Source organism: Neoarius graeffei, chromosome 26, assembly GCF_027579695.1.
Source record: "Neoarius graeffei isolate fNeoGra1 chromosome 26, fNeoGra1.pri, whole genome shotgun sequence".
NCBI classification, from domain to species: Eukaryota; Metazoa; Chordata; class Actinopteri; order Siluriformes; family Ariidae; genus Neoarius; species Neoarius graeffei.
This window is the reverse complement of record NC_083594.1, coordinates 282,375-298,805: the sequence shown is the minus strand read 5'-3', so window position 1 is coordinate 298,805 and position 16,431 is coordinate 282,375. Positions and strand designations below refer to the sequence as shown.

At 42.8% G+C, this 16,431-nt stretch overlaps 1 protein-coding gene across 1 annotated transcript in view; it reads left to right on the top strand.

Annotated features, from left to right (window-relative positions):
* The first annotated feature begins 3,953 nt into the window (after positions 1 to 3,953).
* LOC132874412 (protein phosphatase 1 regulatory subunit 1A-like) overlaps positions 3,954 to 16,431 on the top strand; it is a 49,036-nt gene continuing 36,558 nt past the window's right edge. The window contains exons 1-5 of the mRNA XM_060910577.1: positions 3,954 to 4,277; positions 6,706 to 6,766; positions 9,031 to 9,068; positions 9,152 to 9,215; positions 9,356 to 9,535. Coding sequence (XP_060766560.1) covers positions 4,200 to 4,277; positions 6,706 to 6,766; positions 9,031 to 9,068; positions 9,152 to 9,215; positions 9,356 to 9,535 — 421 coding nt within the window. The 5' untranslated portion in view covers positions 3,954 to 4,199. The remainder of the gene's footprint in view (positions 4,278 to 6,705; positions 6,767 to 9,030; positions 9,069 to 9,151; positions 9,216 to 9,355; positions 9,536 to 16,431) is intronic.

Genomic DNA, 16,431 nt, shown 5'->3' with positions numbered 1-16,431 from the left:
ACTACTATATCCCCACTACTATATCAACACTACTATATCCACACTACTATATCCCCACTACTATATCCCCACTACCATATTCCCACTACCATATCAACACTACTATATCCCTACTACTATATCCCCACTACTATATCCCCACTACTATATCCCCGCTACTATATCCACACTACTATATCAACACTACTATATCCACACTACCATATTCCCACTACTATATCCACACTACTATATCAACACTACTATATCCACACTACTATATCAACACTACTATATCCACACTACTATATCAACACTTCTATATCCCCACTACTATATCCCCACTACTATATCCCCTCTACTATATCCCCACTACTATATCAACACTACTATATCCACACTACCATATTCCCACTACTATATCCACACTACTATATCAACACTACTATATCCACACTACTATATCCCCACTACAATATCCACACTACAATATCCACACTACTATATCCCCACTACTATATTCCCACTACTATATCCCCACTACCATATCCACACTACTATATCCCCACTACTATATCCCCACTACTATATCAACACTACTATATCCACACTACTATATCCCCACTACTATATCCCCACTACCATATTCCCACTACCATATCAACACTACTATATCCCTACTACTATATCCCCACTACTATATCCCCACTACTATATCCCCACTACTATATCCCTACTACTATATCCCCACTACTATATCCCCACTACTATATCCACACTACTATATCAACTCTACTATATCCCCACTACTATATCCCCACTACTATATTAATCTCATCTCATTATCTCTAGCCGCTTTATCCTTCTACAGGGTCGCAGGCAAGCTGGAGCCTATCCCAGCTGACTACGGGCGAAAGGCGGGGTACACCCTGGACAAGTCGCCAGGTCATCACAGGGCTGACACATAGACACAGACAACCATTCACACTCACATTCACACCTACGCTCAATTTAGAGTCACCAGTTAACCTAACCTGCATGTCTTTGGACTGTGGGGGAAACCGGAGCACCCGGAGGAAACCCACGCGGACACGGGGAGAACATGCAAACTCCACACAGAAGGGCCCTCGCCGGCCCCGGGGCTCGAACCCAGGACCTTCTTGCTGTGAGGCGACAGTGCTAACCACTACACCACCGTGCCCCCCCCCCCCCCCGCTACTATATTCCCACTACTATATCCACACTACTATATCCCCACCACTATATCCCCACTACTATATTCCCACTACTATATCCACACTACTATATCAACACTACAATATCCACACTACTCTATCCCCACCACTATATCCCCACTACTATATCCCCACTACTATATCAACACTACTATATCCACACTACTATATCCCCACTACTATATCCCCACTACTATATCCCCACTACTATATCAACACTACTATATCCCCACTACTATATTCCCACTACTATATCCACACTACTATATCCACACTACTATATCAACACTACTCTATCCCCACCACTATATCCCCACTACTATATTCCCACTACTATATCCACACTACTATATCAACACTACAATATCCACACTACTCTATCCCCACCACTATATCCCCACTACTATATCCCCACTACTATATCAACACTACTATATCCACACTACTATATCCCCACTACTATATCCCCACTACTATATCAACACTACTATATCCACACTACTATATCCCCACTACTATATCCCCACTACTATATCCCCACTACTATATCAACACTACTATATCCCCACTACTATATTCCCACTACTATATCAACACTACAATATCCACACTACTCTATCCCCACCACTATATCCCCACTACTATATCCCCACTACTATATCCCCACTACTATATCCCCACTACTATATCCCCACTACTATATCCCCACTACTATATCAACACTACTATATCCCCACTACTATATTCCCACTACTATATCAACACTACAATATCCACACTACTCTATCCCCACCACTATATCCCCACTACTATATCCCCACTACTATATCCCCACTACTATATCAACACTATTATATCCCCACTACTATATCCCCACTACTATATCCCCACTACTATATCCCCACTACTATATCCCCACTACTATATCCCCACTACTATATCCACACTACTATATCCCCACTACTATATCCACACTACTATATCCCCACTATTATATCCCCATTTGATTCCTGGCACATATTTGTTTATCTTTACTAGTGGTTTGCAAAAGTAGTAATCGAGTCTTCACACTTTGTTTTAATTTTAAATACCACAGATATTCCATTTCTTTATTTTCTAATCAAAAGAACATCAAAGCTGTCAAGGTAAGAAACATCTGCCTAGTTGAGTTGATTGACACTGGCAAAGGTGAGTGAAAAATTATAAAATGTAGGTAGGCCTGTTGATATTGATAATAATTGTGTGCAGCACTTAATAAAGGTCAAATAAATAGGCCTATAAAATAAATACATTTTTAAAAAACAGTGAAATTATAATAATATGAGCAATAGATCAATAGATCACAGCAGTTGTGCTGCGTCCTGCACGTCATTGCTCTCATCCATGGCCAAAGCAAAAAACTCCAATTCTGACGCTCTCTCATTCAGCTGGTCATACACGTCGTCCCCCAAATCTTCGGTTCGCCTGGTCATAGTAGGTGCGGAGAGACTCACCGCGTTGAGCGCATCCTTCTTGTCGGGACACACCTCCTCGGCCACAGCAAGCATGCATACTTTAACAAAGTCCCCATCAGTAAACGGCTTTCCATGGGTAGCTAGTAGGTGAGCTACCTTATAGCTAGCTCGGACAGCAGCCTGGTTGATCTGGGTTTGGTGAAGGAATACATTCTGTTGTGCAGCCAGTCCGCATTTCATCCTCCGAATCCTGTCTTCTCTTGTTTGCCCTTGCAAACTTGCATACTCTTTGTGACGGGTTTCGTAGTGATGACGCAGATTATATTCTTTGAAAACTGACACACTTTCTTTACATACAAGACAAACTGCACGGTCCTTACACTGAACGAAAAAATAATCGGTGGTCCACTGTTCTTTAAAAACTCTGCACTCTCTGTCAGCTTTTCGCTGACCGCTCGCCATTTTGCTGTCCTGAACACTGACAGTTCTCTGCGCGTGCGCTGCCTGTCACTGCTTGATCGTGAGCATATGACGAAAACTCGGAAAATATGAATAGTTCATTTTATAACTTAATATCAATTTTAATTGATAAAATCAACAAAATACAAGATGCAGACATGTTATTATTTGCTAAAAAGCACTTTTAAAAAATAGGCCATGACCACTTTTGTGGATTACCTCATAGGGCTGATTCAAGTGGTGGGGGGCAGAGGGGCTGGGGGCCGGTCAAAGGGGGGTGGCGGGCCGGAGTCGGCCCACGGGCCATAGTTTGATAACCCCTGCTCTACAGGATCGCAGGCAAGCTAGAGCCCATCCCAGCTGACTATGGTTGAGAGGAGGGGTTCACCCTGGACAAGTCGCCAGGTCATCACAGGGCCTATATTATATTATATTATATTATATTATATTATATTATATTATATTATATTATATTATATTATATTATCTGTAAATGTCGTGTAAAATAAATGAAATAATTTTATGTTGTAATTAATGATCACTGTCACAGCTGATTTTCACTCATATTTTCTATTTTTTAAGCACTACTCTGTATTTTTACTTTATTTTAATAATTATGTTTCATGAGTTGTTGTTCTTGTTTAATTTGACATTTTACTCCACAATGACTCCTTCAGTGTCGAGTGTGGAGCTGATTGGTGCAGTGACTGGCAGATGAAGCAGCCAATTGGAAATTAGTATGGTGTTGGTGGGTGGAGCCAGTCAGTGGGAGGGGCCAGAAAGTGTTGAAGATGCAGAGGCAAAAGGCAGAGAGAGGAGGGAGGAGTGTGTGTGTGTGTGTGTTTTACCGCAGCGAGCAGTAGAGAATAGAACAAGCAGCAGGAGGACAGAAGAGAAAGAAGAAAAGATTTTAGAGGAAAAAAGAAAAGAGGGAATAAAAGGATTATTAATATTGGGATTTCAGCTATTCGTCATCATAATCATCATCCTCACCCTTGTTCTCACTTCATCCTCCTTAATTTGTCCTCCACCTCTCTATCTGTCTGTCTTTCTACCTGTCTGTCTCTCTGGTATGGAGGGAAGTCCTCGGAAAATCCAGTTCACGGTTCCACTGCTGGACTCTCACCTGGACCCTGAAGCTGCGGAACAGGTTAGCAGGTGTGTGTGTGTGTGTGTGTGTTAATGTAAGTGTGAGCCAACTTGTATTTCTGTGTTAAACTGCATTTTTATGCCTTCGTGTCATATGACCAAATAACCCGTTCTGATTGGACCCGGAGGTGTGATGGAGGCGGTGGTGTGTAATGAGTCCAGGGTGAAGGTGAAGTGGCTTCAGGTTTAATATAATGCTGTAACGCTGATTATCCACATAACAGTGTTTACTGTTTCTAAATCAGATGTGTGTGTGTGTGTGTGTGTGTGTGCTGCCCTTCAGCTGTAGCTCAGGGCACAGGTCAGCTCCACCACATGGTTCCTTTGTAGATGAAGGGAACAGAATCATCTCATTATCTCTGGACAAGTCGCCAGGGGAACAGAATTTATTTTTGAATAAAACAAGAGCTTAACTTCCAGGATGAGACTGTCAGTCCATGAGGCTGGTGTGTAGCTGTGAATGTTATACACATTGTCATATTGTCATGTCTGAGACGGTTCTCCAGAGTCTGATGGTGTGTGGGCTGCATGAGTAAAAGATGTGGAAAAGCACTGGTCTGGTTCGTATAGTAATCTGCAGGATTTAACTATCGATCTGTGGTTCTAAGGATCATGGTGTATCCTGTTTGTGCTACAGTCTTTCACAAAGTTCTTACATGTCGTTCTATTGATGGGCTCTAGAATAGCTTCTGAACTGCTGCAGGACAGGTGACATGAGTGGAGTGAGAACAAATCACAAGTAACTCCATGTGAGAAGGAGGAGGTGTATTACTCCGTCAGAAGGAGGAGGTGTATTACTCTGTCAGATGGAGGAGGTGTATTACTCCGTCAGATGGAGGTGTATTACTCCGTCAGATGGAGGAGGTGTATTACTCTGTCAGATGGAGGAGGTGTATTACTCTGTCAGAAGGAGGAGGTGTATTACTCCGTCAGATGGAGGAGGTGTATTACTCTGTCAGAAGGAGGAGGTGTATTACTCCGTCAGATGGAGGTGTATTACTCCGTCAGATGGAGGAGGTGTATTACTCTGTCAGATGGAGGAGGTGTATTACTCTGTCAGATGGAGGAGGTGTATTACTCTGTCAGAAGGAGGAGGTGTATTACTCCGTCAGATGGAGGTGTATTACTCCGTCAGGAGGACGAGGTGTATTACTCCGTCAGGAGGACGAGGTGTATTACTCCGTCAGGAGGACGAGGTGTATTACTCCGTCAGGAGGACGAGGTGTATTACTCCGTCAGGAGGAGGAGGTGTATTACTCTGTCAGGAGGAGGAGGTGTCTTACTTCATGTCAGGAGGAGGCTGTGTCTTATTCCATGTCAGGAGGAGGCTGTGTCTTATTCCATGTCAGGAGGAGGAGTTGTCTTACTCTGTCAGGAGGAGGTGTCTTACTCTGTCAGGAGGAGGAGGTGTATTACTCTGTCAGGAGGAGGAGGTGTATTACTCTGTCAGGAGGAGGAGGTGTATTACTCTGTCAGGAGGAGGAGTTGTCTTACTCTGTCAGGAGGAGGAGTTGTCTTACTCTGTCAGGAGGAGGAGGTGTCTTACTCTGTCAGGAGGAGGAGGTGTATTACTCTGTCAGGAGGAGGAGGTGTATTACTCTGTCAGGAGGAGGAGGTGTCTTACTCTGTCAGGAGGAGGAGGAGGTGTATTAATCCATGTCAGGAGGAAGAGGTGTCTTATTCCATGTCAGTACTCCACTTTATTAAGAACTAGTGAGTTGGGCAGAAGGGGAATACTGACGTTCTCTGTAAACTTTTCAGTTGCTGCTTCACTGATAAGCCACACCCCCACCCACCCTAACCACTGAGACTGACATGTACAGACAGAAGCCACGCCCCCAGTGAGTGTGGGCGTTAAACTTTAATCACATCAGTTTGGATCTCAGCAGTGTGCTGCAGAATCAGAGTCTCAGTTCGTTTACTGAAGCAGATGGTGTGAACAGAAGAACAGAAGAAGACTGATTCAGTGATGGTGTGTGTGAGTGAAATAAAAGCTTGATGGAGAGACTCTGCTCTCTGTGGGATGAGTGGAATGAGACAGAGAGAAAATTAGACCATGGACAATAGATGGTTGCAAGCTTGTGTGTGTGGGGGGGTGGAATGTTTCTCTGTATAGTCTCACACACTGTCCAATGTGTAGCAGCACATCTGAAGACCTAAACAAGCTGAACTGAACACACACACACACACACACACACACACACAGAATTACACATTAGGCTCTCAGAAAGATAGATAGATATTCGTGATTGTTGTAAATTCACACTGATTGATTTTTAAACTGATGTTTGATGTGAAAAAAAAAACTGCAGGCAATCAGCTCACTTTAAGCTTTGTGTAACAGTTAGAAATTAGATTTAGATTTAAAATTGAATTCAAAAAGTTCTGACTGAAATGTGTGTGCGTGTGTGTATGTGTGTGTGTTACAGATCAGGAGGCGACGTCCAACTCCCGCCACGCTGGTTGCATCCAGTGATCAGTCATCACCAGGTGAACTTTATGCTCCATCAGACAAGAGCATGAACACTCAGAACACACTGTACTGTTCTCAGCCAATCAGAACACACGCTAACTCAGGGGTTTCAAACTCAAACCCTTCCCGGACCCTGAAGAGCCTTAATCAGTGTTGCACATTACACAGGCCACATTCAGACCGCAGTAATGTCTGCTGCAGTAGAAACCAGAGCACAGGTACACAGGGTGGTTTATGGTCACAATCCAACAGATATTTTAAAAAGTGGAAAAATGGCTGTTACTCTTCAGTTTTCGTAGCATGAGACGAGTTGGCACACTGTACCACAGCGGTCACTGCGCTCCCAGATCTGCTCTGAATTCTGCATTGTGCGTAAATGTTGAGCTGAAGTGTGGGCCTATTGTAGGCCAGATGAAACGAGGCTGTGGGCCGGATTTAACTCCTGAGAAGAAAGAGAGGCAGACAGAAAGGAAGATGGGGAGACAGACAGATATAGAGAGAAACAGACAGAGCGAGACAGACACTGAGAAAATGAGAGTGTGAGAGGGACAGAGAGCACAAGAGAGAGGTATGTGAATGTGTGTGTGATGGAGTTGTAGTGGAGTGTGTGTGTGAGAGAGAGAGAGAGAGACACACACATTTTCATACACAGTGTCTGGAGACGCCGTAGTTGCTCAGAAACAAACTCAGAGAAAAAGACAACCTAGGAAAAAGTTAAAAAGATTCAGATAGAATCTGAATTGGCTCCCATTGCGGGTCGACACAGCAGATCTGTTCCACATATTTGATTTGGTGTAGGTTTTACATCGGATGCCCTTCCTGACACAACCCTCCCCAATCTATCCGGGCTTGGGACCGGCACTCAGCCTGCACTGACTTGTGCAATCCCAGTGGCTGGGGATTTTACCGAACCTGCATGTCTTTGTACTGTGGGGGAAACCAGAGCACCCGGAGGAAACCCATGCAGACACGGGGAGAACATGCAAACTCCGCACAGAAAGGCCCTCGTCGGCTGTGAGGCTCAAACCCAGAACCTTCTTGCTGTGAGACAACAGTGATAACCACTACACCACTGTGCCACTGATATTAAACCACATTGCAACCCTTTATAACACTTTATTATATTTCATAACACTTCAAAACATTACTGATCTGCATGAGCAAGATGGTGGTGTGGCCTATGTTTCCAGTGGCCTCTCCTACTACCATAACACAGTGCCTTTATTTTATTTGTCCTTGTCTAATGTCCAGGTCTTAGTTCTCATGTGAGTAAATACCTGAAAGCAGGTAAAATATGTGTATGATTGGCAGTTTCTTCTGGACACTGGAAACAAAGTCTCTCATTATAAGAGAGTGTGGAAGGGAGAGTTTAGTCAACCTTGCTGAGCTTGGTGTGCTACGCCCAGGAGGCCCCGAGGAGACCTAGAGCTTGTGTGGAACTACACAGAAAAGAAATCATCAGAAGCGGCGCGACAGGACGTGGAAGCAGAGCAAGCAAGGAGGAATGCAGGCTAGGCTAACAGCTAACCCAAACGAGCCAGCAGGTAATAACTTTCATGCTGGGCAACAAACTGGACCATATCAGACTTTCATGAGCATCTCAGCGTAGCTTGAAGGACTGCTGTGTGTTTGTGTTTGCAGAGATTCGGCTGAATGAAAACCTTACAGACACGGTGATAGTGGAGGGATGAACACTTCAGACAGAGCAGTTTTGCTGAATAGTAAACTCCAGGGAGGCAGTCAGGTTGTTTCTCAACAAATCTGGGTGTTAAAAAGACACCGAGGTGGTTTCTATATTTTGTCCGCCACATCTAGCTTTCAAACCACGAGCTGGCTGAGTGGTTAGCATGTCCGACTCTCGATTGGGAGATCACGAGTTCTTCTCGTGGTCAGGTCATACCAAAGACCATCATAAAAATGGTACCTACTACCATCTGGCAAGACACAGTGCAGTACAGATGTGAGTGGGGAGTCAAACTCTCCCAGTTAACCCACTGTAACCGTATAATAGGTGGGAGCCCGAGGGCTATAGAAACGGAGGTCGGTGCCTCCCAGTGCACCTCAAAGAGCTGAGTGGTACTGTGACAGGAGATTGTCTGGGAAGAGCAGGTCCTGGTGTGGGAGAGACTTTATTATTATTATTATTATTATTTACATCCAGAGTTCATGACTGTAAAATGCCGATCCTTCTAATCATAAGTAAGACCACCTCCTCACACTATACTGTGTGTGTGTGTGTGTGTGTGTGTGTGTGTGTGTGTGTGTGTGTACCTATACACAGAAATAGATGAAGATCGTCTCCCACACCAGCTGTATAAGGTATAAACTTTAACGTTACTATATGATGGTGATATTATTATTATTATTATTATTATTATTATTATTATTTTATTATTTCCCAGCAGGCCTTGCTGAATTCACCACGGCAGAAACGGAGAGGTGTGAAGGGAACTCCAACTATGAAGGGTGCACTAATTTACTGACATTACAGTGACTGCAGACAGACAGATGAATTTAGAGGCAGATAAACATTAACTGGAATCACAAACACTAAATGTCATATTTTAGTCCTGATGTGTGTAAATTTGTTGTGTGTCTGTGTGTAGAGCTCCAGTTCCTGGTAGAACATCATGTATATCAGCAGCATTCGGCATCAGCAGCAGACGAGTCATCAGAGAGCTGTGTGTCGGATGTGGGCGGAGACGAGGACACGGCAGAGCATGATGGGAGTTTGAACTCCACAGACACATTGCAGGAGTTTGAAAAGTTGCGCTGTCAACTGGAGGGTGAGGAGACAATGAGTGTGTGAGGCAGTGTGTGATGAGTGTGTTATGAGTGTGACAGTGTGTGATGAGCGTGTGACACAGTATGTTATGAGTGTGTAACAGTGTGAGATGAGTGTGACTGTGTGACGCAGTGTGTGATGAGTATGTGATGAGCATGTGACGCAGTGTGTTATGAGTGTGTTATGAGTATGTAACAGTGTGTGATGAGTGTATTATGAGTGTGTAACTGTGTTATGAGTCTGTTATGAGTGTGATGCTATATGTGGTAAGTGTGTTATGAGTGTCATGCAGTGTGTTATGAGTGTGATGTGTGTCATGAGTGTGTAACAGTGTGTGATGTGTCATTAGTGTGTAACAGTGTGTCATGAGTGTAAAACAGTGTGTGATGTGTGTCATGAGTGTGTAACAGTGTGTCATGAGTGTGTAACAGTGTGTCATGAGTGTGTAACAGTGTGTCATGAGTGTGTAACAGTGTGTCATGAGTGTAAAACAGGGTCATGAGTGTAAAACATTGTGTCACGAGTGTGCAACAGTGTGTCACGAGTGTGCAACAGTGTGTCACGAGTGTGCAACAGTGTGTCACGAGTGTGCAACAGTGTGTCACGAGTGTGCAACAGTGTGTCACGAGTGTGCAACAGTGTGTCACGAGTGTGCAACAGTGTGTAACGAGTGTAAAACAGTGTGTAACGAGTGTGTAACAGTGTGTCATGAGTGTGTAACAGTGTGTCATGAGTGTGTTACAGTGTGTCATGAGTGTAAAACAGTGTGTCATGAGTGTGTAACAGTGTGTCATGAGTGTAAAACTGTGTCATGAGTGTGTAACAGTGTGTCATGAGTGTGTAACAGTGTGTCATGAGTGTGTAACAGTGTGTCATGAGTGTGTAACAGTGTGTAACGAGTGTGTAACAGTGTGTCGTGTGTAAGTGTGTCATGAGTGTGTAACAGTGTGTCATGAGTGTAAAACAGTGTGTAACGAGTGTGTAACAGTGTGTCGTGTGTAAGTGTGTCATGAGTGTAAAACTGTGTCATGAGTGTGTAACAGTGTGTCATGAGTGTGTAACAGTGTGTCATGAGTGTGTAACAGTGTGTCATGAGTGTGTAACAGTGTGTAACGAGTGTAAAACAGTGTGTAATGAGTGTGTAACAGTGTAACAGGTGTGTAACAGTGTGTCATGAGTGTAAAACAGTGTGTCATGAGTGTGTAACAGTGTGTCATGAGTGTGTAACAGTGTGTCATGAGTGTAAAACAGTGTGTAACGAGTGTAAAACTGTGTAACGAGTGTGTAACAGTGTGTCATGAGTGTAAAACAGTGTGTAACGAGTGTAAAACTGTGTAACGAGTGTGTAACAGTGTGTCATGAGTGTGTAACAGTGTGTCATGAGTGTGTAACAGTGTGTCATGAGTGTAAAACAGTGTGTAACGAGTGTGTAACAGTGTGTCATGAGTGTGTAACGAGTGTGTAACAGTGTGTAACAGGTGTGTAACAGTGTGTCATGAGTGTGTAACAGTGTGTCATGAGTGTAAAACAGTGTGTAACGAGTGTAAAACTGTGTAATGAGTGTGTAACAGTGTGTCATGAGTGTGTAACAGTGTGTAATGAGTGTGTAACAGTGTGTAACGTGTGTAACAGTGTGTCATGAGTGTGTAACAGTGTGGCATGAGTGTGTAACAGTGTGGCATGAGTGTAAAACAGTGTGTCATGAGTGTGTAACAGTGTGTCATGAGTGTGTAACAGTGTGTCATGAGTGTAAAACAGTGTGTCATGAGTGTGTAACAGTGTGTCATGAGTGTAAAAGTGTGTCATGAGTGTGTAACAGTGTGGCATGAGTGTAAAACAGTGTGGCATGAGTGTAAAACAGTGTGTCATGAGTGTGTAACAGTGTGTCATGAGTGTAAAACAGTGTGTCATGAGTGTGTAACAGTGTGTCATGAGTGTGTAACAGTGTGTCATGAGTGTAAAAGTGTGTCATGAGTGTGTAACAGTGTGTCATGAGTGTGTAACAGTGTGTAACGTGTGTAACAGTGTGTAACGTGTGTAACAGTGTGTAACGTGTGTAACAGTGTGTCATGAGTGTGTAACAGTGTGTCATGAGTGTAAAACAGTGTGTCATGAGTGTAAAACAGTGTGTCATGAGTGTGTAACAGTGTGTCATGAGTGTAAAAGTGTGTCATGAGTGTGTAACAGTGTGTCATGAGTGTGTAACAGTGTGTCATGAGTGTGTTAGTGTGTCATGAGTGTAAAACAGTGTGTAACAGTGTGTCATGAGTGTGTAACAGTGTGTCATGAGTGTAAAACAGTGTGTCATGAGTGTGTAACAGTGTGTCATGAGTGTGTAACAGTGTGTCATGAGTGTAAAACAGTGTGTAACGAGTGTGTAACAGTGTGTCATGAGTGTAAAACAGTGTGTAACGAGTGTGTAACAGTGTGTAACAGGTGTGTAACAGTGTGTCATGAGTGTGTAACAGTGTGTCATGAGTGTAAAACAGTGTGTAACGAGTGTAAAACTGTGTAATGAGTGTGTAACAGTGTGTCATGAGTGTGTAACAGTGTGTCATGAGTGTGTAACAGTGTGTAATGAGTGTGTAACAGTGTGTAACGAGTGTGTAACAGTGTGTCATGAGTGTAAAACAGTGTGTCATGAGTGTGTAACAGTGTGTCATGAGTGTAAAACAGTGTGTCATGAGTGTGTAACAGTGTGTCATGAGTGTGTAACAGTGTGTCATGAGTGTGTAACAGTGTGTCATGAGTGTGTAACAGTGTGTCATGAGTGTAAAACAGTGTGTAACGAGTGTGTAACAGTGTGTAACAGGTGTGTAACAGTGTGTCATGAGTGTGTTAGTGTGTCATGAGTGTAAAACAGTGTGTAACGAGTGTAAAACTGTGTAATGAGTGTGTAACAGTGTGTCATGAGTGTGTAACAGTGTGTAATGAGTGTGTAACAGTGTGTAACGAGTGTGTAACAGTGTGTCATGAGTGTGTAACAGTGTGTCATGAGTGTGTAACAGGTGTGTAACAGTGTGTCATGAGTGTGTAACAGTGTGTCATGAGTGTAAAACAGTGTGTCATGAGTGTGTAACAGTGTGTCATGAGTGTAAAACAGTGTGTCATGAGTGTGTAACAGTGTGTCATGAGTGTAAAACAGTGTGTCATGAGTGTGTAACAGTGTCATGAGTGTGTAAGTGTGTCATGAGTGTGTAACAGTGTGTCATGAGTGTAAAACAGTGTGTAACGAACAGTGTGTAACGAGTGTAAAACAGTGTGTAACGAGTGTAAAACAGTGTGTAACAGTGTAAAACAGTGTGTAACGAGTGTGTAACAGTGTGTAACAGGTGTGTAACAGTGTGTCATGAGTGTGTAACAGTGTGTCATGAGTGTGTAACAGTGTGTAACGAGTGTGTAACAGTGTGTCATGAGTGTAAAACAGTGTGTCATGAGTGTGTAACAGTGTGTCATGAGTGTGTAAGTGTGTCATGAGTGTGTAACAGTGTGTCATGAGTGTAAAACAGTGTGTAACGAACAGTGTGTAACGAGTGTAAAACAGTGTGTAACGAGTGTAAAACAGTGTGTAACGAGTGTAAAACAGTGTGTAACGAGTGTGTAACAGTGTGTAACAGGTGTGTAACAGTGTGTCATGAGTGTGTAACAGTGTGTCATGAGTGTAAAACAGTGTGTAACGAGTGTAAAACTGTGTAATGAGTGTGTAACAGTGTGTCATGAGTGTGTAACAGTGTGTCATGAGTGTAAAACAGTGTGTAACGAGTGTAAAACTGTGTAATGAGTGTGTAACAGTGTGTCATGAGTGTGTAACAGTGTGTCATGAGTGTAAAACAGTGTGTAACGAGTGTAAAACAGTGTGTAACGAGTGTAAAACAGTGTGTAACGAGTGTGTAACAGTGTGTAACAGTGTGTAACGAGTGTGTAACAGTGTGTCATGAGTGTGTAAGTGTGTCATGAGTGTGTAACAGTGTGTCATGAGTGTGTAAGTGTGTCATGAGTGTGTAACAGTGTGTCATGAGTGTAAAACAGTGTGTCATGAGTGTGTAACAGTGTGTCATGAGTGTAAAACAGTGTGTCATGAGTGTGTAACAGTGTGTCATGAGTGTAAAACAGTGTGTCATGAGTGTGTAACAGTGTGTCATGAATGTAAAACAGTGTGTAACGAGTGTGTAACAGTGTGTCATGAGTGTAAAACAGTGTGTCATGAGTGTGTAACAGTGTGTCATGAGTGTAAAACAGTGTGTCATGAGTGTGTAACAGTGTGTCATGAGTGTGTAACAGTGTGTCATGAGTGTAAAACAGTGTATCATGAGTGTGTAACAGTGTGTCATGAGTGTAAAACAGTGTGTCATGTGTGTGTAACAGTGTGTCATGTGTGTAACAGTGTGTCGAGTGTGTAACAGTGTGTCATGAGTGTAAACAGTGTGTAACGAGTGTAAAACAGTGTGTCATGAGTGTGTAACAGTGTGTCATGAGTGTAAAACAGTGTGTAACGAGTGTGTAACAGTGTGTCATGAGTGTGTAACAGTGTGTCATGAGTGTAAAACAGTGTGTAACGAACAGTGTGTAACGAGTGTAAAACAGTGTGTAACGAGTGTAAAACAGTGTGTAACGAGTGTGTAACAGTGTGTCATGAGTGTGTAACAGTGTGTCATGAGTGTAAAACAGTGTGTAACGAGTGTGTAACAGTGTGTAACAGGTGTGTAACAGTGTGTCATGAGTGTGTAACAGTGTGTCATGAGTGTAAAACAGTGTGTCATGAGTGTGCAACAGTGTGTAACGAGTGTAAAACAGTGTGTCATGAGTGTGTAACAGTGTGTCATGAGTGTGTAACAGTGTGTCATGAGTGTAAAACAGTGTGTCATGAGTGTGTAACAGTGTGTCATGAGTGTAAAACAGTGTATCATGAGTGTGTAACAGTGTGTCATGAGTGTAAAACAGTGTGTCGTGTGTGTAACAGTGTGTCATGTGTGTAACAGTGTGTCGAGTGTGTAACAGTGTGTCATGAGTGTAAACAGTGTGTAACGAGTGTAAAACAGTGTGTCATGAGTGTGTAACAGTGTGTCATGAGTGTAAAACAGTGTGTAACGAGTGTGTAACAGTGTGTCATGAGTGTGTAACAGTGTGTCATGAGTGTAAAACAGTGTGTAACGAGTGTGTAACAGTGTGTAACAGGTGTGTAACAGTGTGTCATGAGTGTGTAACAGTGTGTCATGAGTGTAAAACAGTGTGTAACGAGTGTAAAACTGTGTAATGAGTGTGTAACAGTGTGTCATGAGTGTGTAACAGTGTGTCATGAGTGTAAAACAGTGTGTAACGAGTGTGTAACAGTGTGTAACGAGTGTGTAACAGTGTGTCATGAGTGTGTAACAGTGTGTCATGAGTGTGTAACAGTGTGTCATGAGTGTGTAACAGTGTGTCATGAGTGTAAAACAGTGTGTCATGAGTGTGTAACAGTGTGTCATGAGTGTGTAACAGTGTGTAACGAGTGTAAAACAGTGTGTAACGAGTGTAAAACAGTGTGTAACGAGTGTGTAACAGTGTGTAACGAGTGTGTAACAGTGTGTCATGAGTGTGTAAGTGTCATGAGTGTGTAAGTGTCATGAGTGTGTAACAGTGTGTCATGAGTGTAAAACAGTGTGTCATGAGTGTGTAACAGTGTGTCATGAGTGTGTAACAGTGTGTCATGAGTGTAAAACAGTGTGTCATGAGTGTGTAACAGTGTGTCATGAGTGTGTAACAGTGTGTCATGAGTGTAAAACAGTGTGTAACGAGTGTAAAACAGTGTGTAACGAGTGTAAAACAGTGTGTAACGAGTGTAAAACAGTGTGTAACGAGTGTAAAACAGTGTGTAACGAGTGTGTAACAGTGTGTAACAGGTGTGTAACAGTGTGTCATGAGTGTGTAACAGTGTGTCATGAGTGTAAAACAGTGTGTAACGAGTGTAAAACTGTGTAATGAGTGTGTAACAGTGTGTCATGAGTGTAAAACAGTGTGTAACGAGTGTGTAACAGTGTGTAACGAGTGTGTAACAGTGTGTCATGAGTGTGTAAGTGTCATGAGTGTGTAACAGTGTGTCATGAGTGTAAAACAGTGTGTCATGAGTGTGTAACAGTGTCATGAGTGTAAAACAGTGTGTCATGTGTGTGTAACAGTGTGTCATGAGTGTGTAACAGTGTGTCATGAGTGTAAAACAGTGTGTAACGAGTGTAAAACAGTGTGTAACGAGTGTAAAACAGTGTGTAACGAGTGTAAAACAGTGTGTAACGAGTGTAAAACAGTGTGTAACGAGTGTAAAACAGTGTGTAACGAGTGTGTAACAGTGTGTAACAGGTGTGTAACAGTGTGTCATGAGTGTGTAACAGTGTGTCATGAGTGTGTAACAGTGTGTCATGAGTGTAAAACAGTGTGTAACGAGTGTAAAACTGTGTAACGAGTGTGTAACAGTGTGTAACAGGTGTGTAACAGTGTGTCATGAGTGTGTAACAGTGTGTCATGAGTGTGTAAAACAGTGTGTAACGAGTGTAAAACTGTGTAATGAGTGTGTAACACTGTGTCATGAGTGTGTAACAGTGTGTCATGAGTGTAAAACAGTGTGTCATGAGTGTGTAACAGTGTCATGAGTGTAAAACAGTGTGTCATGTGTGTAAAACAGTGTGTCATGTGTGTGTAACAGTGTGTCATGAGTGTGTAACAGTGTGTCATGAGTGTAAAACAGTGTGTCATGAGTGTGTAACAGTGTGTCATGAGTGTAAAACAGTGTGTAACGAGTGTAAAACAGTGTGTCATGAGTGTGTAACAGTGTGTCATGAGTGTGTAACAGTGTGTCATGAGTGTAAAACAGTGTGTAACGAGTGTGTAACAGTGTGTAACGAGTGTGTAACAGTGTGTAACGAG